This window comes from Pezoporus occidentalis, unplaced genomic scaffold (genome assembly GCF_034315485.1).
Source record: "Pezoporus occidentalis ecotype Australia unplaced genomic scaffold, CSIRO_AGI_Poc_V1 ctg48, whole genome shotgun sequence".
NCBI lineage: Eukaryota > Metazoa > Chordata > Aves > Psittaciformes > Psittacidae > Pezoporus > Pezoporus occidentalis.
The window spans coordinates 3,457,630-3,483,809 of NW_026915813.1; the positions used below are offsets into that span (position 1 = coordinate 3,457,630).

Genomic DNA, 26,180 nt, shown 5'->3' on the forward strand with positions numbered 1-26,180 from the left:
GATAAGACTCCAGTATCCATTGCCTGGGAGAAGGGTGTGAGGAGCTGAACTGGGACTCCACCATCCATTGCCTGAGGGATGAGTGGGAAAGAGCTGAGATAAGACCCTTCCATTAACTGTACCATTGGTGTGAGGAATTGCTACCCATTATCCCAAGAATTGCTACAGACACCTCTGTGTGTGGAGACAGGTGGTGTTGAAGAGCTGGCTGCAAGACCAGGGAAACTGGTCCACCAGGAACGAGTAATACATGACATGAAGAACAGAGGTAGTGCCCCCAACTCATTATAAAAGAGGGAAAAGGTAATCAGGGGGAAGCACATTGCCAGGGAGCCATTGCCATGAGGATGACTCCAGAAGGACACCTCTGTGAGAGCACTCCACCGATGACTACTATGGACCCCAAGGGACACCCTCCATGAGACATTGCCATGAGGGCAACTCCAAGAGACACTTCACAGGGTACCTTCAAGGGGACTCCAGAAGAGCACCTCCACGAGGATACCCACTTCCCACGGACTCTTGGGGGACCCTGCGGTCCGACTATGAACCCTGAAGAACTCTCACCACCAGTGACGACGACAGTGGATTCTCGAAACACTGCTGGATCCATGGTGCTGACTATCTCTCTCTGCACCCCAAATCCTTGCTTCATTTTCTACCTTTTTTCCAGTCTGTCCTATCGCTATCCCCTTTATTACAATTTCCTTTTTTTTTAATAATAACTGCTTTTTTGTAATAAAACAACTAATCAATTATGATACTTGACCTCATTGGCATCTTCATTTCACTCTTGGGATCATGAACTGAAACAGGGTCCGGTGCTGGGGTTTCCCCCAATCGGACCCTGACAACATGAGAGAAGAAAAAGGCAAAGCAGAGGTCTTGCATAGCTGGCCAGGTGGTTGTATCTACTGCTTGGCTAATAAGCATAGCTCTGGCTTTGGGCTTGTGCATTTCTTGCACAAAGATTGTATCATAGCATACTAGGGAGCAGCTGGGGCCTTGGGTTACTGCTCTAAGTTGAATTACGCACAAGACACAAGCCCACCAGAAATAATGTTTGTTGAGGTTCTTAGCTTACAGAGGAGCTTGTCAGTATGAGCAGTTCCAAGGTCTTATTTCCAGGCCAAAAGCATGAAGTCATGCAGAATTAGGGTTATTCTGCCAGCAGTTCATGCCTGAGTAGTAATAAGGGATTAACGTTCCCTCCTGTTGCACCTTCCTCTGCTGGAAGTTACCACTCCCATCTTGTAGAAATAACAAGAGAGAACGTGTCCGTTCCTCAGCTTCCAGGGGTGCAGAAGATAATATGCCAAATTTCATGATCGTTTGAGTTAATTTTCAGTTGGTGAACTAAAATATTTCCAGAGCAGATATGCTGTTAATTTTGCTGACTCTCCTTCATGGGCAATAACTTCTTCTAGGAGAGAGAGGCAGAGAGTGAGGGACAGCGATATGCATCCAGTGTGAACTGCCAGAGCTTGGAAGGCAAGATGGGACAGCCAGTGTGTGGCAGTGAAGTACAGTACATTAAGGCAAATTGGCTGATAATGGGATTAAAATACTGACATTTTCATGGACAAGTTTAAAGGGAGGTTTGGTCCTTTTCTACAAGACTTTACAAGGACAGAAGATTTCTGAGGGTAGATCATTAATATCACAAAGACATCATGTGATCCAATGACTGGAAGCTAAAGGTAGACAAGTTCAAGCCAGATATAAGGTTTGACACTCAAGGCTATCAAACCAGTGCACAATTTCCCAAGGCATGTTAGTTTAGCCATCATATGAAGAATTTAAATCAGAACTAAGAACATATATTAAAAGTGGCTGGGCTGAGTCAAATCAGAGGCTCTTCTGGACTGGTGTTCTGTTTTTAGAAGTGGCCACAGAGGGAAGGAAGCTCAATAGGATGAGATGGGAATCCCCGCAGTTGTTTGACTCATTTCCATTACCTCTGGGATGTTATGTCAGGTCATCTCTTTTTTGGAGAACACCACTGAGCAGCACCCACATCTTCCCGAAGTTGAAGAGTCCTAAATGGGTGTGTCCTTAGAGAAAGGCTAATACAAAACTTGATATCTATCTTTATGTCTTTTCAATTTATACCATATAATTTAAGCAGAAGTTTTAGTCTCAATGCAAAACTCTGACAATTTCTACCCTGTTCTAAATAGAAGGTCCCATCAGTGATGCCTCTGGTTTGTGTTAGGCCAGAAGTAACTGAACAAAATTTGGTTGCAGAAAAAGTGATAATAAAAACATAGACTTCCATCGATTGTTGTCCTCTCTAATCCTGAATCCAAAGCAGTAACTTGAAACCGTTTGATTAACGTGCTGGTGCCCTATCAGCATGGCCATGTTTCAGAGAGGTTAGGAAGAGAAATGGGGAGAAAAAGCATCAGAGAAGTAACCGAAGTACAGCGTTTACCATGTCTCCACCATATCAAGCACAACGCTGCACATGCTTTTCCGGGTAAATCTGTGTTTCCTGAAGACTCTTTCCTGTTCGGGTGGTGAGGCACTGGAATGGGTTGCCCAGGGAGGTTGTGAATGCTCCATCCCTGGCGGTGTTCAAGGTCAAGTTGGACGAGGCCTTGGGTGATACGGTTTAGTGTGAGGTGTCCCTGCCCATAGCAGGGGGGTTGGAACTTGATGATCTTAAGGTCCTTTCCAACCCAAACGATTCTATGATTCTATGAATGAGCAAGTGTGTTAAAAATAATTGAGATCTTAGTCTTTGGTTAAATTTTCGCTATGTGTTTCAGACAGGCTTGGACACCCTGAACAGATAGGCAAATCTGCTGTTGTTGCTACTGGTCTCTAGTTAGCCATGCTTGTCCAGAGCAGGCAACTGCTGCTATCTGCCTCCTCATGTTCCACTTCACAGAATCATGGAATAGTTAGGGTTGTAAAGGACCTTAAGATCATCCAGTTCCAACCCCCCTGCCATGGGCAGGGACACCTGACACCATGTCACCCAAGGCTCTGCCCAACCTGGCCTTGAACACCACCAGGGATGGAGCATTCACAACCTCCTTGGGCCACCCATTCCTGTGCCTCACCACCCTAACAGGAAAGAATTTCTTCCTTATAGCCAATCTAAACTTCCCCTGTTTAAGTTTGAACCCATTACCTTTGTCCTATCACTACAGTCCCTGATGAAGAGTCCCGCCCCAGCATCCTTACAGGCCCCCTTCAGATACTGGAAGGCTGCTATGAGGTCTCCACGCAGCCTTCTCTTCTCCAGGCTGAACAGCCCCAACTTTCTCAGCCTGTCTTCATACAGGAGGTGCTCCAGTCCCCTGATCATCCTCGTGGCCCTCCTCTGGACTTGTTCCAACAGTTCCATGTCCTTTTTATGTTGAGGACACCAGAACTGCACACAATACTCCAAGTGAGGTCTCATGAGAGCAGAGTAGAGGGACAGGATCACCTCCTTCAACCTGCTGGTCACGCTCCTTTTGATGCAGCCCAGGATACGGTTGGCTTTCTGTGCTGCAAGCACACACTGAAGCTGGCTCATGTTCATTTTCTCATCAACCAGCACCCCCAAGTCCTTCTCTGCAGGGCTGCTCTGAATCTCTTCTCTGCCCAACCTGTAGCTGTGCCTGGGATTGTTCCGACCCACGTGATATCTTTATAACACGTTTATGGGAGAAATCTGTCATCAGCAATTTACTCAGTGATGAGCAAGGTTTTGCCTTTGGCAGAATCCGTCAGCTGAGTACCAATGTTTCAATGTAAGTATGACACTATATAAATTAGGTACATAAATAATAAAGATGTAGATATTCACAGAGGTGTGGAGGCCGTTTAATAGAAAGAGCAAAGGAACCAGCATGTTCCTCAGAAATTTGAGTCTATGGGCAAATTAAGGTTGTAAAAATACTTTTTTTTTTTCCTCAAGGGGAGAAAAGTAATATGACTGTATTTGCACAGAATATTTACACAGAAGATTAGATTAACTGATGCCATTTGATGATTTAGCAAGGCACTTAGGAAAAAGAAGGTGGAGAGAGGATAACAGTAACCCTAGAAGTTGAAGAGATTTCTTCAGCGCACAGGAAGTATGGCAACCCTTTTGGTTCTCATTATGGTTGAGAACCTGCCTGCAAGGTGGTTTGGTTCATGAAGACTTTAAAACTCGTATTATCACACCAAAGTGTTGCTATCAGTATCCAGGGGAAAGGTGGAAAATGAGCTGACAAATGTTACCCCTGCTGTGTGACAGAAGATCACTTAAGAATTTGAGTATTTATGCAATCATTGCTTTATCTGCATATTTCTTCTTTGTTGTTCTTGATGCATGTTTCAGCATTTTTTCAACCATTAGAGAAATATATGCAGTAAAAGTAAAAAGTATAGCCCCTCTGAAATGAAAATAAACTGTTTTAAAACATGTTGCTTTCATGCACTTGTGACATTTGAGGAAGGTGTAGCATGGCAATGAATATTGAGCAAACTTATCGCGAGTACTGAAGTGGTAAGAGTTTTTTCGTCATTTACTGAAATAAACTGTAATTCTTCTCAGTTATCAGCAGGTGGCAATATCATGACCTTAAAAGTCTCGTTTTTTTTGAGTGGGGAACAGTTAGATTTGAGGAAGTGATGTATCCCTGTGCTGTAATCGTTCCAGGAAATAGTTATATTACAGTCCCAGCAAGGTTCAGATTTCCGTCTAAGTTCGTCTTCTGTGTAAAGAACTATAGCTAGTATGGCAAATGTTAAACGTTAAGCCTGCAGGTTTCCTTGTAAATTGTATCATTTAACCCTCTTTTTTAACCCCATTTTTTTTTTAAAAAAAAGAACTTGTTTTTCAGGAATTCATGATGAAGAACCTTTTTGTGTCTCTCTTACTTGTCTCTGTTCTGTTTATGAACAGCTTCTCAAAAGTGCAGGGAGGGCAATGGAAAGGTGAAGGTACAACACAAAATCTGGAAAGTATTGTCATTGGAAGATGCTATGACTATATTAGGATTGTGAATCCTGCTGTGGGGTAAGTTTTGCTTGTTTCTGTATTATTTTTTATGTTCTGGTTGTTAATCAGAAGCCTCATGCTTCACTTCTAGCCATGAAAGTGATCCTATTGAAGCCAACATGAGTGTAGCTGTCTGGAAACAAAAAATGAACTTTGACAGATGTCATATTAATAAAAGTAGTGTAATTAAAGCAAGATTTTTAGTCCTTCAATTTTTTATTTCACATTTCCCCCTAGTGCCACAGTGTTCTGTAAGGAGAACACACAGAAATGGTGGGGACTGTATTTCTTAAGTACCAAAGCTGACAGTGCTCCTGGGAAGACCAGCTTTACTTTGCATGCCTTGTATGTCAGTCAGGTCATGTAAGGAGGAAAGCACCACGTTTTATAGCTATCCTGTGGTACTGAAAGAGATTATTTAGCTCATCCACCTCAAAAATCAAGTAGTAACCAACTGTTGAAGTATGATTACCCATGAGCTTTCATTGTCTGTGTTAATTACACAGAACTGTTTAGTGGGAGGTGTCCCTGCCCTTGGCAGGGAGGGTGGAATTAGGTGATCTTAAGGTCCTTTCCAGCCTTAACTATTCTGTGATTCTAACTGGAGATAAGTGACACACTTTGCTAAATTGACCACTTTTTTCTGTCTCAACATTATTTGGGCTTTGGTAAGAAGGAAGATATTAATAAGGACAGTCTCCTGGAGTTCAGTTCTTTTTTGTGTAGCTTAATTTTTTCCTACTAGTTTGTAGAGGTATTTGCAGAGGTGGCCTGGGTGGGTCTGCAGCACTCAAGCATGATCTTAAACAGGATTAGACTATGTTGCATAATATCAGCAAATATCACTTCCTTCTGCCAACCTCCCATTTTCAGTTCCTGCAGCAAAAGAGGAAGATACAGGACTGAAAACAGGTTAATGGCTTTTTACAAAGGCAAACTGACATTTCTTCCTAATAACGCTCTTATCAGAAGTATTTTGGTTCGGTTCCCTGTGAAAGAAGAAATCATCCTAATGCAAATAAAATGGTACTAAAATTTCAGTTGAAGAATTCCACTCTGGCAATTTTATAAACACATTACAGTGGAAGGTGCCAGTAAAATTTAACTATAGTTTTCCACATACCTACAATATAATATATGATATCAACTATGAAAACCTAAGTCAATTAATAGTTGTGTAAGTATATGAAGTCTGGTCTGCAGCAGTCTTTAGGTAGAGTTCTTGTTGGAGTTAACAGATGTCACTTCATGTATATGTGAAGTAGGACATGACTAATAATACAAGTACATTAAAAAGCAACATAGGAATTGTTATTCTGGAAACGTTAACTTTATCATTATCTGATTTTGGCTTTTAGAAATGTAAATAGAGTGTTCTTAAAAAGTATTTCTATATGTCTTATGTTTATGACTGTTTTGTGGTCTAATTAATTCCTGTGACAGTTTCACAGTGTAACTTTAAAATTGAGAAGTCTGAACACATTTATCAAAGTATTCTTTCTCAGAATAGCCTGAAGCCAGGCTGGACATTAGGACTGCTTTCCTGAAATAAGGCCCAAATACCATTATAAAAAGAAGAGCTGCACAATTAATTTCATGTGGTGTGTTCCTTTCTCTTTCCCTTAGGTCTATAAGCAAATAGTGTAATCTAAACAGAATGGAAATTTCCTATTGCACAAGTGCAAAACAGATACTCTAATTATTTGTAACCCTTTTTATCGATTGTTTGTTTCTTAATTGCCCCCAGGCTAGCTTTTATAGAGGAATAGCCACCTGGGTAGGTTTTGCTTCTGAATTTATGGGCAAATAGAATAATTTTTTAAAACTACTTTGCTAACAGAAGAGAAGCTAGCATGGCATGCCTTTACACTGCAGCATAGTTAAAACATAAAGGTGTCTATAGAAGCATAAGAAAAACTTTTCCTTATCTTAAAACAGAACATGAAAAATGGCAATTAAGAGAGGCATTTTACAAAATCTAGAATGTCATGTAGAAGTGAGGGATTTGAATGAAAATCTGATTTCTTATAGGAGCATGCTACGTAACACAAATGTTCCTGCAGTGCATTTCCCCATATTTATTTGCAGTATATAATGGAAGTTCTGAAAACATTTTTTTTGACTGACTAGTATGAAATAAATCTAACATGACTTATTAATGTCTATTAAGATTGGAAAGTATTGTCTGAACTACAGTCCTTCCCCACCCTGCAATTTCAAAAAGTTTTTTTGCCAGCTTAGAAATTTTGAGTAATGGAGCAGAATAATCCTTTTGGTGTACAAGCTGTTCAAACCTGGATGAGAAGACATGAAGAAAAAAGAATGCAATATGTGAATTAACCGGAAAATTACTGATGGATTCAACTGTCAGGAAAGGTGTTAACAGTTCAGTTGAACATAATTGACAAGTGCTGGCATGAATAAGAAGTGCTTACAGTAGACAGCTCTTTGGCAGAATGAGACATACACAATCATCAGAAGCTAAAGTTTAACACCTTGAAATTAAAAATAGATTGCAAATCCTTTTATCAAGTAAAGCGATTTGAACATTGGAACTACTGAACAAGGGTTGTATTGCATCACTGAAGATCAGATCAAGATCCGATATTTGCTTATGATATTTTGGAATTTTTTATATAGCTGTTGGAAGCATGACTAGGGATAACTGCAAGAGAGTCTGTGATCTGTTTCCTGCTTGGGAGCTGCTTAGCTCATCACAAGGGGTCCTTTAAAGTATCTGTGACATTCAGCATCACAAAGCAGCTCCTTAAAGGGTATCACGAGGTGTAGCACCAGCAGAAACCCTGCTGTCTATGGATGACATTAAATGAGCAAAACATGTAATGGTAATGTTTGGTTTACTTACCAGGTCTACTGTTGTTCAAGCTAGAGCTTTGCAATTACAGCTGTTCACATTAGGATGCTGTATGCTCTTAATATACATTATTCTGTTCTGCAGAGTATTCCAAGCATAGACGTTGTCACAGCATATGTGGGGAAGGTACTATGGGAAAGTGATGAAAGTAGCAATTCTCTTTTTAATTACTCCAGGCAGGCTCAGAGCTGTGACAGATGAGATCCAGCAGATCCAAGAGATAGACTTCCTAGATGGCCTGGCCTGTCCTTCCGCAGATTATTGTCCCCAGGGCAGAGCTGGCAGAAGGGAAATGTCGAAGTGCACAGTCTAGCATCTTATTTCAGGCCTCCCTTCACAATGCTGAATCCTAGCAATATTCTTGTAGCTGCTGCACAGTGACAGTACATGTCCCACACAGTCACTGTACTCCTTCCAGCAAGGTAAGGTTGCATAATCCTAAGGCTTATATACACAGAAAATATCTTTCCGTCAAAACCATTATTCTACTATCAAAATCTTCCAGTAACAACTCTTGCATTTGAATCTGACATTTTAAGAGTAATTTTATGTTTCAGTAGGTTTGCACGTTTAGCTATGCTTTAATTGAAATGGCATTTTCAATCTGGAAAATTTCAAAGAAAGCTGTTTTCTTCAGTATTTCTACAATGCTGGATAATAAGGTCATTGTGCAGAGTGTACCTTCTCAGATTTTTGTTGAATTACTATGTGTATCTAATTCAACACTGTCAATCCTAATATTTTCATTGCTGTTTCTTCATAATCTGCTGCTTTTAGGAGTCAGAATAAGACAAAATGTGTATGCTCTTCCTGGATTACAAGTTTGCTACCACTCTGATTTCAGTTTTCTATCTTAAACTTGTAGTGGTTTTAATTTGGGTATTTGAAAAATTTGGGAACAAATAACTTCCTTGCTCTGGTTTGAGAAAACTCTGCTATTTGTATCAATGATTACAGGGAGAAAAACTGTTCAGAGATATGGGAAGCATTTAAAAATGCATTTATTAGCAAGGATCCTTGCAACATTCTACCTAAGGACTACGAATTATTTATCAACCTGTCATTGCACACAATTCCACCTAACAAGGTAATGATTATTAATGTTATGTTAACAGTCCTGTGACATCGAGAAAATTTTCCATGACACAGTTCAAAATTGACCAAGAGTCATTATGTGGCTGACTCATGATTCATTATTTTTGGCCTGTCTGTAGTTTACAAATGAGACTCTGGCTTGATGGCATTTTTCAATGTGTTTGGCTGCATTTATTTTATGCAGTAACTTTTCAACAACTTCTCCAGTTTTGTACGAAGATCCCCCATTTTTCCTGCTGTACTGGGTGCTTTGTCATAGTTCCTGAACCTCCACTTCTACTTTTCCTCAAGTTAGGTGCTCTGCCTGCACCTGCTGTGCCTGCCGTTGCCTTTTGCTTCCACTCCTCACAGCCAAGTGTCAGGGCAATGACATGTTAAACATTGACATGTTAAACAAACATAAGCAGAAACGGACAGGACTCCATTATGTGCTAGAAAACAGTAAGGGTTTGATGTGCTGGCAGTTGCAGAGAACTGTGAAAGTGCAAAAACCACAGCTCTTCACACCATCAGAATGTGTGCTTTGGCCTTCTCTAAAAGGTGGTACTTTAAAGCAGTTTTACATTTATCACAGTTATTCCTTATCTCTAAATGATACAAGCGAAAACAACAAATACTCGTGTCAACATATCTTAATTCATGAAAGAGTTCTGCAAGCACAGAAATAACAGCTAGATGAATGATTTTGTTCACACCATAAGCCAACATAGCAGTGTGAGAAAATCTTGGTAAAATTTATCTGCCTTATAAATGTCTTCCCCTTTTTCTCGCTTTTCCTAAATCTGTCTGCTGAGGAAGGCAAAGCTAGGCCTAACTATACTTAATATAAGTCTATATCCATTCCTATCATGGTATAAATACTCCTCAAGCCTCTAGTGATCAGAATTTACATCACTGTTAAAAAAACCAAACTAAACCAAAAAAAACCAAACAACTTCGTTCCACTAAAGATATAGGTAACATTTCAGGTTATTAGCTTGATTTTGAACGAATACCAAAACGTGTTTAAAACTGTTTTCTGCACCCCATAATCTCAGTGTGTCCATGCCCAAGTGATGTTTCATTTGTTCATTTCTTCTTCTCTCCCCCCCCCCCCCCCCACTTTTTTATGTAGTCTCTCTTCTGGGAAAATAATCATCTGCTAGTCAACAGCTTTGCTAGCAGGGGCCGGCGCTACATGTCTCTGGCTGATACTCTGTTTGGCTTCTTTGGAGATTTTCTAAACTGGTGTGGGCAGGCAAACAGCATTGGTAAGATAATGTGTACTATATTAAACATCTGTGTTTAAAACCACAATGGAGAACAACTGCTGTGTTCTGGAGGACCTAGTTTTGCTCTTACTCCATGTAAAATCAGAGTGAGCTCACTTCATGTAAAATCAGAGTGAGCTTACTCCATGAAAAATCAGAGTGAGCTTCACTATCTCATTCTCTTCTGTTTTGTGTGAACATGTAACATTGTGGTCAGGGGAGCACACAGTGAAATCTAAACAGTGCGGCACAGGAGATAAACCTCCTTCTTAACCCTCTGAATGCAGAGCTCTGTGCATCCCAGATACAGTGTTATAGCTGTTTTAGCTAAATTACTGAATCCACAGAATTTTCACTGTTTACATGAAGTGCACAGGATGGAAAATGATAGAAAAAAGTACAACTGTCAGCTTTCAGTGTTGTGTCAGACCATCTTGTATGTTCAGTACGTAATGCACAAATATATTTAATTGCTTTCTAATATCACTTTTTACAGTCCTAATCATCTCTCTAATAGCATAAATCACATGCCTTCCTACAGAACTGGACTATGAATCCTGCCCTACCACAGAGGAATGTGAAAACAACGCAGTGGAATCTTTCTGGAGGATGGCCTCAATCACTGTAAATAATTCATTAGTGCTGACTTCATACATTACTGAGTGTGTCCTGGGTGATTCAGGGGAAACATCATGGGATCAGACCAGGTTTAAGTTTGTAACTGTGTTAGATTAGTTCCTCTGATACAAATACCCTGGTTTACACTGGGTGTGGTGTTCTAGCAAGGGCAACCTTTCACCTTAGCTAGATAATGTGTTAAAATGCTGTTAGCTTCGTTAGTATGTATTAAGCATAATTCACAGATCAAACCCAACACAGAGTGCCAAAAAGCTTTCTTCCTATGCTGAAGAGACTATTTATAGGTGTGGGAAAATAGTTTTAGATGTATTAATTTAACGCTCTGGCTATTTAGTTCTTATTCTCCCTACTGCAATGACCTGCTAGGGTTCTAGTTTAGTATTATTTTCACAATTCTGATATGTTTTCTTGATAAAACTCTTTCTTTGGTCGTTGATGCTTGCTATACAATACCAAGTCATGTAACAAATCTGTAAGTTCTAAAAAAAAAACATGTTATCTGTTGCAGTATGCACAGCACAGTTCTGGGGTGATACATATCTTGTTGAATGGTTCTGCAGTTGGAGGAGCTTATCCAGAGCCAGGGTAAGAAAACTGACTTATTTATGTGTAAATGGCCTGATGCCTGCAAAAAAAAGGGTCAATCAGTTGTTTGGGTTTTCTCCTGCATGGGAAGGTGGCTAAAAGAACCTGTTGCATCAAAGTCTGCTGTGTTGTGGGGACAACTGTTAATTGTCCGCAAATGTAGGAATTAACATGAAATGGATGGAAACAATCCTTTGGAATCCTGCATTTTATAAACTGCTGTGGCAAGCAGGATAAATGTTCTTTGAAAGCATCCCCTAAGTAAGCCCACATACTGTGGCAAAATGTGCATGTTTTCAAAAAGATGATCATTACAAAATTTCTATTAAGAGACATCTCCAAGGAGAGGCCATCATTACACGGAGTGTAGCCTCTGTCAGGCCTAGGAACAAACTTGGTATTTTCTATAGGGAAAATACTTTTACCTGCTATTTCTTCAAGACCAAAAGAAGAGGTAGAAGAAAGATTTGGCTTAAGAAAGCAAAAAAGACTTATTGAGAAAAATGATAGCAAGGATTAGCTTCCTATTCTCCTTATTCCCTCATATATTAAGGACAGATGTTTTTTTCTGATTTACAAATGTAGCACTTAGTTCATCTAGCTTATGTATAAAATTTACTGTAAAAGTACACCCTTGAGAACTTTTACTGAATTTGTGGCTATAATGACTTTCCAGCTTTGATGAAAAATACATCTTTCCTTACCTCAGGTAACTACATCTTTCCTTACCTTGAGTCCTGTCCAAGGCAGACAAAAAAACCCACGTTTTAAAGACCCATAGAACAGATCCTCCTCCTGTGTGTTCACTGTGGACTAGAAGTAATCATTGAGAAGTTAATTTTATCTCCATATAGGAGAGAAGCAAGAACTATCTGTTCCAAAACACCTACTACCTACTTACGTCCATCCCTCAAAGGTCTGTCTCTGTACACAGCTTTCAACTGATTAAGAAGACATATGATCCTCTTGGGTTAGGCAGGTTGTCAGCTGGGATCAAGTCTTCTGCACATGACAATAGCTGGCAGCAGAGCAGAGCCAAGAATCCAGCATAGATGCCTTATTTCAGAAACCTATTCACTTTTTTTCTATTAATTTACAGATTCCTTATTTCACAATACACATAAATTAATTCCACCAGTTCCCTGGGTTGCGTGTTTGGAGGTATTGTAACCAGTGAAATCTCCACCACTGGAACACAGACTGCCCAGAAAAAAAACCAAAACAGTTTTCTTGCTGTGTATCTTCTGGTGTATTTATGACTGAATTTCTTTAAGAGATCTTGTTTGAAAGAGGCTTGGAGTTGAATAATTAGTATCAGACGGTAATCTGAAGGATCCACCTGTCTTCCTAAACATCTCGCTGATACATTTTCAAGCATTTCAAAGCCACTCCCAAAGTTTATCCTGGATTACCTTTTGTGCACTTAAATCATCATTAAGTCACCTCTTACCAATTCAGTTCGGATTTCTTTCTCACTTCACTACAAAATAACTTTGCTCATGCAGTTGGCAGACTTCTTTAATTATATTAGCCAGTTCAAAAATAGGTATTCTGAAGTCAGTGGTACATTGTTCCTCCACAGTTTCTGACTCTAGTTAAAGATTCATTTGTACTTTGGAGGAAGCTGCATTTTTCCTGGCAATAACATACATGTGAATGAGCAAGTGTGTTAAAAATAATTGAAATCTTAGTCTTTGGTTAAATTTTCGCTATGTGTTTAAGACAGGCTTGGACACCCTGAACAGATAGGCAAATCTGTTGTTGTTGCTACTGGTCTCTAGTTAGCCATGCTTGTCCAGAGCAGGCAACTGCTGCTATCTGCCTCCTCATGTTCCACTTCACAGAATCATAGAATAGTTAGGGTTGTAAAGGACCTTAAGATCATTCAGTTCCAACCCCCCTGCCGTGGGCGGGGGCACCTCACACTAAACCATGTCACCCAAGGCTCTGCCCAACCCGGCCTTGAACACCACCAGGGATGGAGCATTCACAACCTCCTTGGGCCACCCATTCCTGTGCCTCACCACCCTTACAGTAAAGAACTTCCTCCTTATATCCAATCTAAACTTCCCCTGTTTAAGTTTGAACCCATTACCTTTGTCCTATCACTACAGTCCCTGAAGAAGAGTCCCGCCCAACATCCTTACAGGCCCCCTTCAGATACTGGAAGGCTGCTATGAGGTCTCCACTCAGCCTTCTCTTCTCCAGGCTGAACAGCCCCAACTTTCTCAGCCTGTCTTCATACCGGACGTGCTCCAGTCCCCTGATCATCCTCGTGGCCCTCCTCTGGACTTGTTCCAACAGTTCCATGTCCTTTTTATGTTGAGGACACCAGAACTGCACACAATACTCCAAGTGAGGTCTCATGAGAGAGCAGAGTAGAGGGACAGGATCACCTCCTTCAACCTGCTGGTCACGCTCCTTATGATGCAGCCCAGGATATGGTTGGCTTCCTGAGCTGTGAGCGCAAACTGAAGCTGGCTCATGTTCATTTTCTCATCAACCAGCACCCCCAAGTCCTTCTCTGCAGGGCTGCTCTGAATCTCTTCTCTACCCAACCTGTATCTCTGCCTGGGATTGCTCCGACCCAGGTGTAGGACCTTGCACTTGCCATGGTTAAACTTCGTAAGGCTGGCATCAGCCCACCTCACAAGCGTGTCAGGGTCCCTCTGGATGGCATTCCTTCCCTCCAGGGTATCAACCGAACCACACATCTTGGTGTCATCGGCAAACTTGCTGAGGGCGCACTCAATCCCACTGTCCATGTCACCAACAAAGATGTTGAACAGGACCAGTCCCAACACCAATCCCTGAGGGACAGCACTTGATACTGGTCTTCAGCTAGACCTTGATCTTTACCACAAGTCTTTGCATGCAGCCATCCAGCCAGTTCTTAATCCACTGAGAGGTCCACCTATCAAATTGACGTCTCTCCAATTTAGAGACAAGGATGTCGTGTGGGACAGTGTCGAATGCTTTTGCTTCTCCAGAAGGTTAAACTTTCTAACTCCATGAGCAGGTGTTGGCTGGCTGTCAACAGATACTGACAACCGCCATGCCTTTTGCTTCCCTGCCAGAGCACCAGTAGTTTGCCTGCAGGCACCAGGAGGGTAATGCTGTGATCACATTGCCACTGCTGGTCTCATCCAGGAGGTAACAGCTAACAGTCCCTTCTAGTCTGGGGGGTATTAGAGCATTGAAAGTGGCTAAGAGACACTGCATCCCAGAGCTAGACATTTAAGAAGATCCATAATGGGCACACATCTAGGCTCAGATTTGGACTGTGCATTCAGTGCAGACACAGACATTATAAGCTTTCTGATGAATAATAAAAAATGAGAGCAATTATAAGGTTGGAAATCATTACAGTATGTTTTGCTGGAATGGTTTGAAATCTGTGGCTTTGAAATGCCTGCCTCTCACAAAAAAAAAAAAAAAATCAGTTTACAGATACTAAAATAATCCTTTAGATTTGGCGTCTTTAGTTACCAGGAAGAAGTTCTTTACTGTGAAAGTGGTGAGACACTGGAATTGCCCCAAGAAGTTGTGGCTGCCCCATCCCTGGAAGCGTTCAAGGTCAAGCAGGACAGGGCTTGGAGCAACCTCCTCTAATGGAAGGTGTCCCTGCCTGTGGCAGGGGGGTTGGAACTGAATGAGCTTTAAGGTTCTTTCCAGCCCAAACCGTTCTGTGGTTCTGTGATTTAGTTGCCATTTTATTGTCTTGTTTTAATTATTACTTAAATACCTACACAAAGCAATAAAGTGGAAGATTTCCTAAGCTAGGGATAGACATGGCTAGAACTTTCTCCTTTATGGTCTTACATATCCTAGACATGCATACTTCACATTAATGTTGCTTTGATTTTCTACATTTAAATCTATTTCTCTTGTAGAAAAAAATGTGTTTTGTGTTTACCTTAGTTACTGGACTGTTCTTATCTCAACCAATGGGAGTTGCATTCTTTCAGTTCTCCTCCCTATTTCTCCAGGAGTGGGAGGGAAGAAGGGGGAGTGTGTGTGGGGGGGTGTGGGTGTGTATGTGAGCGAGCGGCTGCGTGGTTCTGAGTTACCGGCCAGGCTTAAAGCATGACAGTGGGAACTCCACAAGTTGAGATAAGAACAGTCCAGTAACTAAGGTATAACACAAAACCACTACTGCTACCACCAATAATAATAATGATAAGGGAAATAACAAGGGAAGAGAACATAAAACTAAAAGGGGAAAAGGAAAAGAAAACAATAAACACAAGTGGTGCACAATAAAACCACTCACTACTCGCCGGCCAATACCCAGCCTGACCTGAGCAGCAATCTGGGCCTTCCAGGTGACTCCCTCCGGTTTATACACTGGGCATGATGTGCTGTGGTATGGAATACTTTGGCCAGTTTGGGTCAGGTGTCCTGTCTGCTTACTCCCGGCTTCCTGTGCCCCTCCTTGCTGGCAGAGCATGAGACTGAAAAGTCCTTGATCGGAGTAAACATTACCTAGTAACAACTAAGATCATCGGTGTTATCAGTGCTGTTCTCAGACTAAAGTTGGAAACACAGCACTGTGCCAGCTACTAAGAAGGAGAAAAATGACTGCTACTGCTGAACCAAGGACACGTCTAAAAGCAGTAACCACAAGAGTGACCTTTTTATTTTTTTACTAATTATCAAATGTTTTGGGTTTTTTTTTTTCATTTTGAAAAGTTCCCTTCATTCTGGTTCACCTCTTAAGTTGTAACTTTTCTTCAGCTGAGCCCTTCTAAGATAAAGAATGTGAAAACAAATCTTCTGATTAAATGCCTTTGACCTTTGAGGGCATTCAGAATGTGAATCAGTTTTTCTACTCTGTGGTGTGTCTAATTGTAATCATTAGATATAAATGTAAAATTGAGAAAGCCCATATCCTACAGCAGGATCAAAGCCTTCATTAATGCAAAGGGGAAAAGCTTATTTATTTTACTTGTTCTTTATAGTTCTAAAAATTTGTTTCTTGAATTAGTTTTTTTGCAGATTATGAAATACCTAATCTTCAGAAAGACAAAATCTCACAAATTGCCATCTGGGTTGTGGATGATATTGAAGGACCAGATACGTAAGTTATGTCTTCCATAAAGATCAATTTATCCTATTTAGACCTGTATATAAAAATTCACCTTATCTTTCTGTTTAGTTACATTTGCGTAGCAGTTGCAATAGCCTGAGGGGTAATGGTTTTAAACTAAAAGAGGAGAGATTCAGGCTGGATGTGAGGAAAAAATTTTTTACAATAACAGTGGTAAAACCCTTGCACAGGTTGCTCAGAGAGGTGATGGATGCCATCCCTGGAGACATTCAAGGCCAGGCTGGATGTGCTTCTGGGCAACCTGATCTAGTTGAAGATATCCCTGCTCATTGCAGGGGCTGGACTACATGACCTTTGAAGGTCCCTTGTAGCCCAAACTGTTCTACGATTCTATGATTCTATGGTTATTTTGTTGGTCCCTATATGATTACTTTAGTCATGAGTGTTTACAGACCAATGGGTAAGTAGCCTTAATACTTCATGCTGACGCAAGTTTTAGAAACCTCAGTAGGTTCTGTACTATGCTAAATTTTGTTTTTGTAATTAGACCATAATTTAGAAAATCATTGCTAGACACAGAAGCTGCATTTTAGGATTGTTTCTGGGTTGGGTTTTTTTTCCTTTCTCCTTGTGTTTTTTCTGTTCTGTATTCAAGAAAGAGAGCAATTGCCTAACAACAAGAATAATTCTAATTTATTATAACCAGCTTATTCTGTAGAGACAGCTGGCATCAACTTTAGCACCACCTAAATAGCTGCCAAAGAATATTACAAATGAAACACTCGTTATTATTTTACAAAAGTAACTAGCTCTTTTTCTGTTTGTCTAGTGAAATATTAGATGTGGGAATATTGATTAATAGAATCTGCAAGTGCTACAGTGACAGAAGCTAACCTTCCAGTATCTGCAAACTGAGTATAAAATATTAAATGACTGTAAGAAAATGAAGATTTATAAATTGGATTTTACACCAGTTTTCTGTGGGTGTTAAGGAATACAGAAGAGCTAAAATAATGGGGATTTACTTTACTAATTCCATCAGGTTCAGTGAAAGGAAATGCAATAATACTTAAAATCCTTTCTCACAGAGATTCCTGTGGAACTCATACTGTAGAGAAACTAGAAAACAGATTGAAAACCCTTGGTTATGATGTCATCTGCACTGACAATTACAAGTAAGTGAAATTCCTTCATTACTATAGTGTATATGCAGAAGCATCTCATCTATTCTAAATGGTTTCTTACCTTTAAAAATGCAATTAATCTTGTGTCTTCAGTAAGAGACTGATATATTGGAGAGCTGATGTCACATTTTTCAGACATGGCAATTTTTCAGCCATGAATTGAGCAGAACACTACTACTATTGTATAATTGTATAATTAATTACCCTTGTATAATTGTATAATTAATATCAGACACAGAAGATGGCCTCATGTATTCCACTTCATTATAAAATCTGTATTTTGATTGAAAATCCAAACAACAGTTAAAAACACAAGTAATCTGCAGGATTACTAGCTATTCACAGTAGTATTCACAGCTCTAGTTATTTACACTAGGTTGCAAGATAAATATAATTGAAGGGAAGCTTCAGACTTGATAATACTATTGATTTTGTCTTGGATTTTTTCGTTTGTTTTCTTCATTTTTCTGCCTGAAAGATGCTAAATAAAATGATATCTTCACAGGTCTGTAATGTTCTTACTTTGTGTGGATTATCCTGATGATTCTAAGTGTACCCTTTCATCGTAAGTAAAAGAAGTTCAGTCCATCCTCAGTGTCATTACAACCAAACAACGCAGAAGGCAACAGTTCAACGTATTCCACCTCTACCATCTATTATCTGTCACCCATACACAATATGCAGTATTCTTGAATTTATTACTTACTGTGTATTGAGTGAGCAGTTTCTATCTACAAATTGCACACAATTGTCTGTGAGCACCTGCTATTCAAAATTGGGTGTTAATCAGTTCATTGATCGCACAATCACGCTGTGTATCACTGGTGGTATGGATGAAGTTTGTATATATCAGTGTTTTGATGCAAAATCTATTACAAATTTGAAATTGCTTTCATTGATATTCTTCTGTGAATAATGAAGTTGTAGGTCAAATGGCAACAGTTCTAAAGGGCATTTCTCCAGCTACTAGAACTTTCAATTCCAAATTTTGAGGATTTTTTTTTTTAATCTTTCATTTTTTGTGGAAACCCAATTTCTGTATTTTAATGTCTTTACTTTGGGCCAGTAGGTTATCTGCAGAGAATGCATATTATATCCAACATGTAACTTTCTCAGTTAGCAAGCATCACTCCCAAACTAGGTTTTATAGTTTCCCTTTCTGTCTGTATTTTGCTTTATTATAAAAAGAGGATTAAATTGGTTTATTATGTATTTCAGTAAATTTACAGTAAAGATGACTGTTTTCAATTATAACTAAATTTCTTATCTATATGCTGCTGCATGTGTAGGTACACATAAGGTACTTGAACATCCAAATATGAAAACTTCCTCACAGTTTGGAAAGTAGAAGGATATATGGATGCATAAAAGTTGTTCTTGAGTTACATTATTTTTATGCATAATCCATACATTTGGCCGTATCCTATCTCCTACTGTCCTTTCTGCCCTAATTCAAGCACCTGCAAATCTTTTGTATGTTAATACCTATGTAATACTGCAATGATAACTTCTGCTATGAAAAGCCTGTTTTGCTACTCCTGGTTATGGCAGCAGAGAGGTGCAACTCCTACTAGCCTGACTTTGGTTGTGTGGCAGTAATGCTTCATGCAGTACAGAAAAGGTGTTGTACGTCACTTTCTGTAGCATATGATCCATTTTGAATACACCCTTACAAAGTGTACACCTTACACCCCCTGTTCCTGCTGGTCACTGAAAGTTTTTACTCACCTTGTCATGCAACATTTATTCTTACATCCAAATTATACCCCAGCACCAACCTATAAATGTGTGCTGAAAATGGTTGCATTTTATGTATCAGATAGCTCTGGACTCCTAGGTAGTAGATCATAGAGCAGGCTTCCAGTCCTTCCACCACTGCTTGTGTGGTGTATTAAAATAGGGTTTCCTTGTTCTGCCAGTGAATGGTAAGGCTTTTGTTCATATGTCAAAAGAAAATACAGCTGCCCTATGAAAAACTGCAGTTGTGAACATGGTGACAATATTAACAAATTGGAGGAAAAGCACTTTACAGGACTTTAAAATATATAAGCTTGTGAACTCCTAACAGAATTTTTTCTCTTCTCCCAGGTTTTAAACCATTTCCCTCAAAGTTTTGTGAGGAAACCTGGATGAGAAGGCTTTTGGAAACCATTAATGTCTTTTTCCTTTCACCTAAGGGATGAGAATACCAGTTCTCCAGTGTTACCACATAACGCTTGCAGTATGTAAACCGGGGAGCAGCCACCCCTTCATTTCCATCCACATTGGTCCTTAAATTAACCTAATCACTAGTGTATTCTAAGCACCAGTCTCATACTCTCCTGGGGTAGCTACTAAGCAGCTCAGCTATCATCCTCCTTAGGAAGTTTCTTTGCTTCTTGCCTTCCTGAGCCTTCTGTCCCCTCCTGTATAGATGGCAGTGCAAGAGGCTTGATTCACTTCTTACCTATGCTATCCCTAATCGGGTCAGAGTCTGAATGCTATCATTGCCTTTCCCTGAAATTTACATAGCTAAAATACTTCAAGCCAATGAATACTTGCACTCTTCCCCAAATCACTTCTCTGCAATAAATAACACTGCCATTGAAATTAGCTGCCCTTATGCAGATGTATATAAATTATTTGATGATTATCTTCTAGATCTGTCTTCTCTGTGGATGGATCTCTGCTTTCTGACAGTCCATTAACTGATATGGGAACAGTTTGGTCAGTAGGGACGTCACTATTAAGAACATGTTATCTGTCAAAAAAGGTTTCCCTTGTAGTGTGTGCTCAGTGTATACACTTCTAGAGTAAATAGTGAGACTAGGTATGCAGGCTCTGTTACATCCCCTTTCACAATGGCTATTTGCTGTTACAGTATTAATAGCTGCCTTCTCAGCCTCTGGAGAATAATGTCCCGAGCCACAAAACAAAGTTGTCCAAGTGACATTTTTTGTTTCCACAATTCCTGTTACATTGGGATACCAAAGGAGAAGGCTGTGTCAGGGTAGCAGAGGGATGGCCTAGAAGGTGCAGTAATATACCTGGAGCTTCTTGGGTAGCAATAGTGGCTCTTAACTCCTCTGCAAACTTGATCTATGGCCCTGTTGAGTTAAAATTTGGATTTGGGCTTCTTGTCGCCCTGGTATTTGCAGAAAACTTGTAAATAAAAAACTACCCACTAGATGGCATAGATGGCTTACAAACATGAGTAGAAAGGAAGCCAGATGCAACCTATTAGTAGAGGTATTTATTACTTGCATTATTGCAATGTCAGGGGGGGGCTTAGAAATGGATCTGGATACTGTTGAATCAACTGCTGTAAAAATAGACCTCTAGGACCACTGCTGTCTAGAACTGCTTTATACAATCTCAAGCATAAGGCCAGAGACAGTAAATGGATGTGGAGAAACAAGGAGGATTGGGTATTCGGGTAGAAAGAAGCGTTCCCAGGGCTTTTTTTGCACAAATATCCTGTTTATAACATTGTGACAGCCAAAGGGAATCTGGTGACAAGCTCTTACAAAGAAACTTCTAGCTTAGCACTTGGACTGCAAACTTCATCCTTGGCTACAACCGCCTGATATTTAAAAGAATCCTAACTCAGCTCTGTGCTGTGAACATCCTGTTTGTTTTTTTTTCTTTAGATCTTCACCAGCAGCACAAAGAGGACCTATATCTTCAGACAAAGGAGGCAGCTGGAACAAGCTCATGTTTGTTTCTTTTGTAAGCTTTTTGTTCAGATTTGCTTTAGTGTACTAAGTTAATCAACTACATCCATATCCTCTGTTTGCCTTAGCTGGCTATAAATTTGGCTTCAACTAATTTCTAAATGCAGTTTCACCCTATTTCTTGGACTACCACACCTGCATATTTAAACCATACATACTTCTATTCAAATACCAACTACTGTTGGTATAAAAAATTATTCTACTGCCGCTAGAAAGCCTCACCCTTTATTTCCTTTTCTTGAGTCCATTGCTCTTTCCTTTTATTCTGCAGAATTAAACTGAGAATAATACTTCCTATTAATGTATTGCAAAAAGATAAGTGAAACTGTGCTTGTCATACATCTTCCACACAGCTTGTTTGTGAAATCAATCCTAGCATTTGGCCTTGGAAACTTAATGTCTGATTATTGTGTTTAGGGAAGTAGAAATACAAATTCAGATGGAAGAGAGCTTTGATCGCTCAATAAGTGGTCCAGAACTTGAGCCAAACTTATCTGAAACTGTTGTACAATAAGATTCTGGCTTGCATATTTGCACATAGTATTTTCCCACTTAATATCGATTGCTTCATCATCCACACAGCTGTTCTTCAGCTGGTTACTTTCTGGCCATGGCATAGCCTATAGTCAGGAAAACCAGCTCTAGAAAGTTCCACATTTTTTCCATGATGATGTGATGGTTGATCATCGTGAATGTGATTTATGGCATATCAAATTCAGACAAGAACCTGCCAAGTCAGGCATCTGCCTGCTTGCAGTGAACTCAGTTAGCATGCTTCAGAATATATTGAGGAGAGAGCAGATGCCATCTTGAAGGTCCCTTAAATTACTTTTGTGAATTATCTAAGAATTCCAACTAGTTATTCCTCTAAACCGCCAAGAAATGCAGCTACCAAGATGACACATAAATCTTTGGAAAAAATTATTGTTCTTCTAGAAAATAACTTTAAGTAGAATTCTGTTGCACATTTTGTTAGGTTCTGTGTTATTTATATGTGTTGTCAGAAAATGGGATAGGATGTTCCTGTTATCTCAGTACATCTGATTTAGGGCTCCATAGTAGATCTGCATCCTTTCAGTCCCTGGTACAACAATATCACATTGTATGTTTGAAAGATAAACTACCTACAGTATGTTGTTGTTGCTTATTTGTCTGCCTTCCATTCCTGTAATAACCTTTAATTTGTTTTTAATGCAAATCCCTTTATATTATACACATAGTTGCATTTGCCTGTGTCACAGCTGGGTTTAGGCTCCAGCTTGAAGGTTTTTTTGTTTCCACTTCAGACACTTGCAGAAGTACTGAAATAAGAAGTTACAGACCTTTCAAAATCTGGGCTTTCAAAATCAGCTTAAAATTGTTTCCTACCTATGCTGGAACATTAATCCTTTGATTAGTCCCTTCAACGTCCTCCTCATTTTTATTGCTTGTTTGATGCTGTCCTTTACAGCAGCTGCCAGAATAATGAGAGGTATCAGAGACATCTCAGGTAACTGAACCCAAGCAATTTTGATCAGTCTTTGAAGATCACATCATGACAAAATTTGGACTATAGGCTGTAGAGATAGTGCTCAGAGACAGGTGTCTAAGCCACCATTTCCTTTAGTGTTGTCCTACCCACTGACCTGTACATTATAGTGTGTGCGGGATTCAGAGAATAGCTTCATATCACTAACAAGCCGTGTGCCTGAGGCAACTTCCACCCACAAGCCAAGCATCCCAGCTGGCCAACTTTTGCTTTCCAGCCACTAGATGCAATCCACTCCAGCAGCACAGTTGGTGCTGGCCAATACATATGATACCAAGCACATTGTAGGAAGTGCTAAATAATTCTGTTTGGAAAAAAAGTAAAATACAAAATAGGGTAGATACAATTCAAATTTGAAGTCATTTACTGCATAACCTTGTATCAAGAGCAACACAATCAGAAGCCTATTGCAGTGTTATTTCTAACATTCTTGCCTCTTTTCCTGTTGCTTCAACTCAATAGCAGTTTTTTCTTCCAGTATCATTTGAATAAAGTGTCTCAAACTTAATGGAAAAGCTTGGGAAGATCCGTAAAGATTTTTACCTGACCAACTACTATAGCTGGGGAAAAACAGGCGGCAAAATTTTAGATACATAGGCTTCCTGATATCTAAGAGACAGCAAATTTTAAGCTGAGTGAGGATCGTTTGTTCTGAGTTTAATATAATGGTTTTAATCTGTATGAAAGAACATTGTGACTGGCATCTCAGAAGCAGAGGGGCAGATGTGTCAGCAAAGTGAGAAACAATAAGGTCAGTTGTTACTCCCAGAGGGAGCGAGAGACATGAACAAAAAGTTGTGAGCAAGAGAATCCAGATATCTCTATTTCTATGTTTACAAAGTATACAAATAGTGCTATTTACACATGTATTTTACGCTTATGTGGTGAGAATCGAGCAGGTATGCCTGTGCTCTGGCTTGAGCACTCAGTAACTGCTCTGATTAGCAATGTCTCGTGTAACAGCTGTGCAAAATTTGGGGAAATCATAATGTCCAAAAGGCATCTGCCCTTCTCCATAGTGTTCAGCAGGGTGCTTCAAATATGTATTCAGAATGTTTCAATCATTCCTACTTGTACTAGCAATACTGCAAAACCAGCTGTCTCCAGGCCTGAAATCAAGGGAGGAAGTGTTTCACCGAAAACGTTACAAATATCACTTCATTTTAAATCCAGTTGGATGCCATAATCCTGTATAGGTCTGTTAATATCCAACTAAAGGCAAATGAAAGCAGCATGTACAGGAACATTACAAGGTGTTCTGCATTTCTGCAGACAGACCTGTGGAAGCTCCTGCTACTGCAGGAGTATTTACTGTCTTTTCCCATTTTGTAGGCCACTTAAGAACTCAGTTATGTCATGCTTTTCATTCCTATATAAATACAATCTCCTCTTTTGCTAACTTACTTATTTTTTTCTGCTACACATGTTCCAGTCATTGTATCTGACAAAAACCGAACAGAGTAATTCCTTGTGTGTGCATGCACACACATTCATCTGCTTATAGCTGCTGCGATCATGTACTTTTAAATGCAAACTATTAAGTGCTCTGTAGTAAGAAGTTACGAGAATAAAGCGAGGACAACTTGTTCACCTCTCTGCCCTTTTTATACTGCTGGTGTTTATTTTTGTCATATTGGCCTGATGTGATACTCAGCTGCTATGACTGTTTCCGACCACCAATCTTGAATGTAGTGAAACTTGACCTGAAACCTCAAGAAGTTGCATAACACTGGTTGTTCAAAGAAAGATAACACTTTTGAGAGTTCTCTTTTCTGTTGGATTAGCTAGAAATAATTTTGCTATATTCTACTTCAGCAATAGAGTGTAAGGCGGAAGAGGGGTGCTTTAAGCAGGGCCAAGGAGTTTGGTTTTAGAATAGCTCAGTATGGGGAGGCACAGGATCTTAATTTAGCCAAATGTTAGGGTGGCTCAACACTTGACAAGTGTTTTTCTGATTTTCAGGTTTTTCCTGAAATTCCATCTTCTGCCAAGTCTAAATTTACTTGCCATTTTACTTAAGAGGTGGAGAATATAATCTGCCAGATTTTGTTTATACTCTGCACGCATCTGATTTCCTAGTTTCCTGCAAATTATTAAGGCAAGGTTGGAGGAGATCCTTATTTCCTTACTGCAGCAGTTCAGTTCAAGTGCAGGCTGGCAGAGAGGGGGGCACAGGAAACTGGAGCCTGGGAGCACGGCACATATGTACCCTCACACCATGCCAGAGTATCCATCCTGCCAAGGCTGCCCTTCTTTGCCTACCTTCTCCTCTATTTCCTGCAGCTGCAGCAGAGGTGAACCTGATCCCAGTTCTGATGAGTTACTTTACATTTTTAGCAGAATATGTGAGCAGAAAACTATGATGTTCGAAGTTTTATAGAAGGAAAATAAATACACATTTCCTTTCAGTAGCAGGCAGTGAAGTAAAGTAACTAGTGTTTTACTTGTGACTATCTGACTAGCAATACGTCTGTGCTACTTAAGCAGTAAATGTGGTAAATCCCTGAAGTGCAGACAGAGGGGATCCTCCAGAACTGTGTGTCTGCAGTAACTTGAGTTATTCCATTAGTTACCATCATTAACAAATAAATGGTATTTTTTAATCCAGTAAATATGTTTGCCTGAGCATCAGTTAGTGATTATACCTGAGATGGTCTGGTATCGGGTGCTAATGATTGCTTCAATAAATGATTAAGAAGGAATGTGAAGTATTGTAGGCAGAAAACAGAATTATAGGTCAAGAATTTGGCAATTGCTGGACCACCAAACTGCAGGAAGGCTTTTTTATCCATTTGCAACAGGTAAAGTCAAGAAAGCAGTGCTAAGAAAATGATAGGTATCCATATGCTACACTGAATCAGGGTACAGAGCTGGTATTCCCACAGAGCAGAATGAATATTCTGGGCTTTCATCCTGAACTTGCTGTCACTGCTGCCCATTAGCAGTTAGGGGGTTAAATAAAAAAAAACAAAAGAGCTGCCGAAATGGTATGAAAAAGTAGTGATGACAAGCAATCTATATGGCAGAAGTCATGCCAAAAGAAATTAAGGACAGTAAGCGCAAACAATAAACTTGCAAGTCACAGCATCAAATCCTGAACAAATATTTATACACATGTATACAAAAGCGTATTTTACATAGTTGGTAACCAGGGAATATCTTGGGTTTCAAGTTTCTTGGTTTTTGAACTTTGAACCATCTCACGGATCCTTTCCAAGAGGCACATCTGGCCCATGCAGTTCCTTTAGGAGAAATTGTGCTATTTACACACTCCTGG

The 26,180-nt window shown here is 39.8% G+C and overlaps 1 protein-coding gene and 1 long non-coding RNA gene across 6 annotated transcripts; one reads left to right on the forward strand and one right to left on the reverse strand.

Annotated features, from left to right (window-relative positions):
* Positions 1–868: 868 nt before the first annotated feature.
* LOC134172880 (uncharacterized) lies at positions 869–12,638 on the reverse strand. 2 transcript variants are annotated; one of them, XR_009968048.1, is made up of 3 exons: positions 12,330–12,638; positions 12,158–12,241; positions 869–1,250 (listed from the first exon to the last, which is right to left on the reverse strand). It is a non-coding gene; the product is annotated as an uncharacterized LOC134172880 (long non-coding RNA). The 2 variants fall into 2 exon arrangements; XR_009968049.1 differs by lacking the exon at positions 869–1,250 and adding an exon at positions 6,971–7,278.
* BST1 (bone marrow stromal cell antigen 1) lies at positions 4,605–24,493 on the forward strand. Of its 4 annotated transcripts, none has more exons than XM_062636410.1 (10): positions 4,605–4,670; positions 4,889–5,002; positions 8,817–8,946; positions 10,069–10,204; positions 10,746–10,828; positions 11,352–11,428; positions 16,416–16,508; positions 17,567–17,653; positions 18,168–18,227; positions 21,292–24,493. In XM_062636410.1, the coding sequence occupies exons 1-10, from the start codon at positions 4,615–4,617 to the stop codon at positions 21,404–21,406; spliced, it is 951 nt and encodes a 316-aa protein (XP_062492394.1). In that variant the 5' UTR covers positions 4,605–4,614; the 3' UTR covers positions 21,407–24,493. The 4 variants fall into 4 exon arrangements, 3 of the variants coding, with proteins under 3 accessions (XP_062492394.1, XP_062492395.1, XP_062492393.1); XR_009968047.1 differs by lacking the exon at positions 4,605–4,670 and adding an exon at positions 19,751–19,883 and having other exon boundaries at positions 4,795–5,002; positions 21,292–21,343; XM_062636411.1 differs by lacking the exon at positions 4,605–4,670 and having other exon boundaries at positions 4,795–5,002; positions 19,751–24,493.
* The last annotated feature ends 1,687 nt before the right edge of the window (positions 24,494–26,180 follow it).

Coding starts and splice junctions, on each gene's coding strand:
- BST1 (XM_062636410.1), top strand. CDS start 4,615: ATGTATCCCTGTGCTGTAATCGTTCCAGGAAATAGTTATATTACAGTC. Junction 5,003..8,816: donor ATTGTGAATCCTGCTGTGGG/GTAAGTTTTGCT, acceptor CAATGATTACAG/GGAGAAAAACTGTTCAGAGA. Junction 11,429..16,415: donor GGAGCTTATCCAGAGCCAGG/GTAAGAAAACTG, acceptor TTCTTGAATTAG/TTTTTTTGCAGATTATGAAA.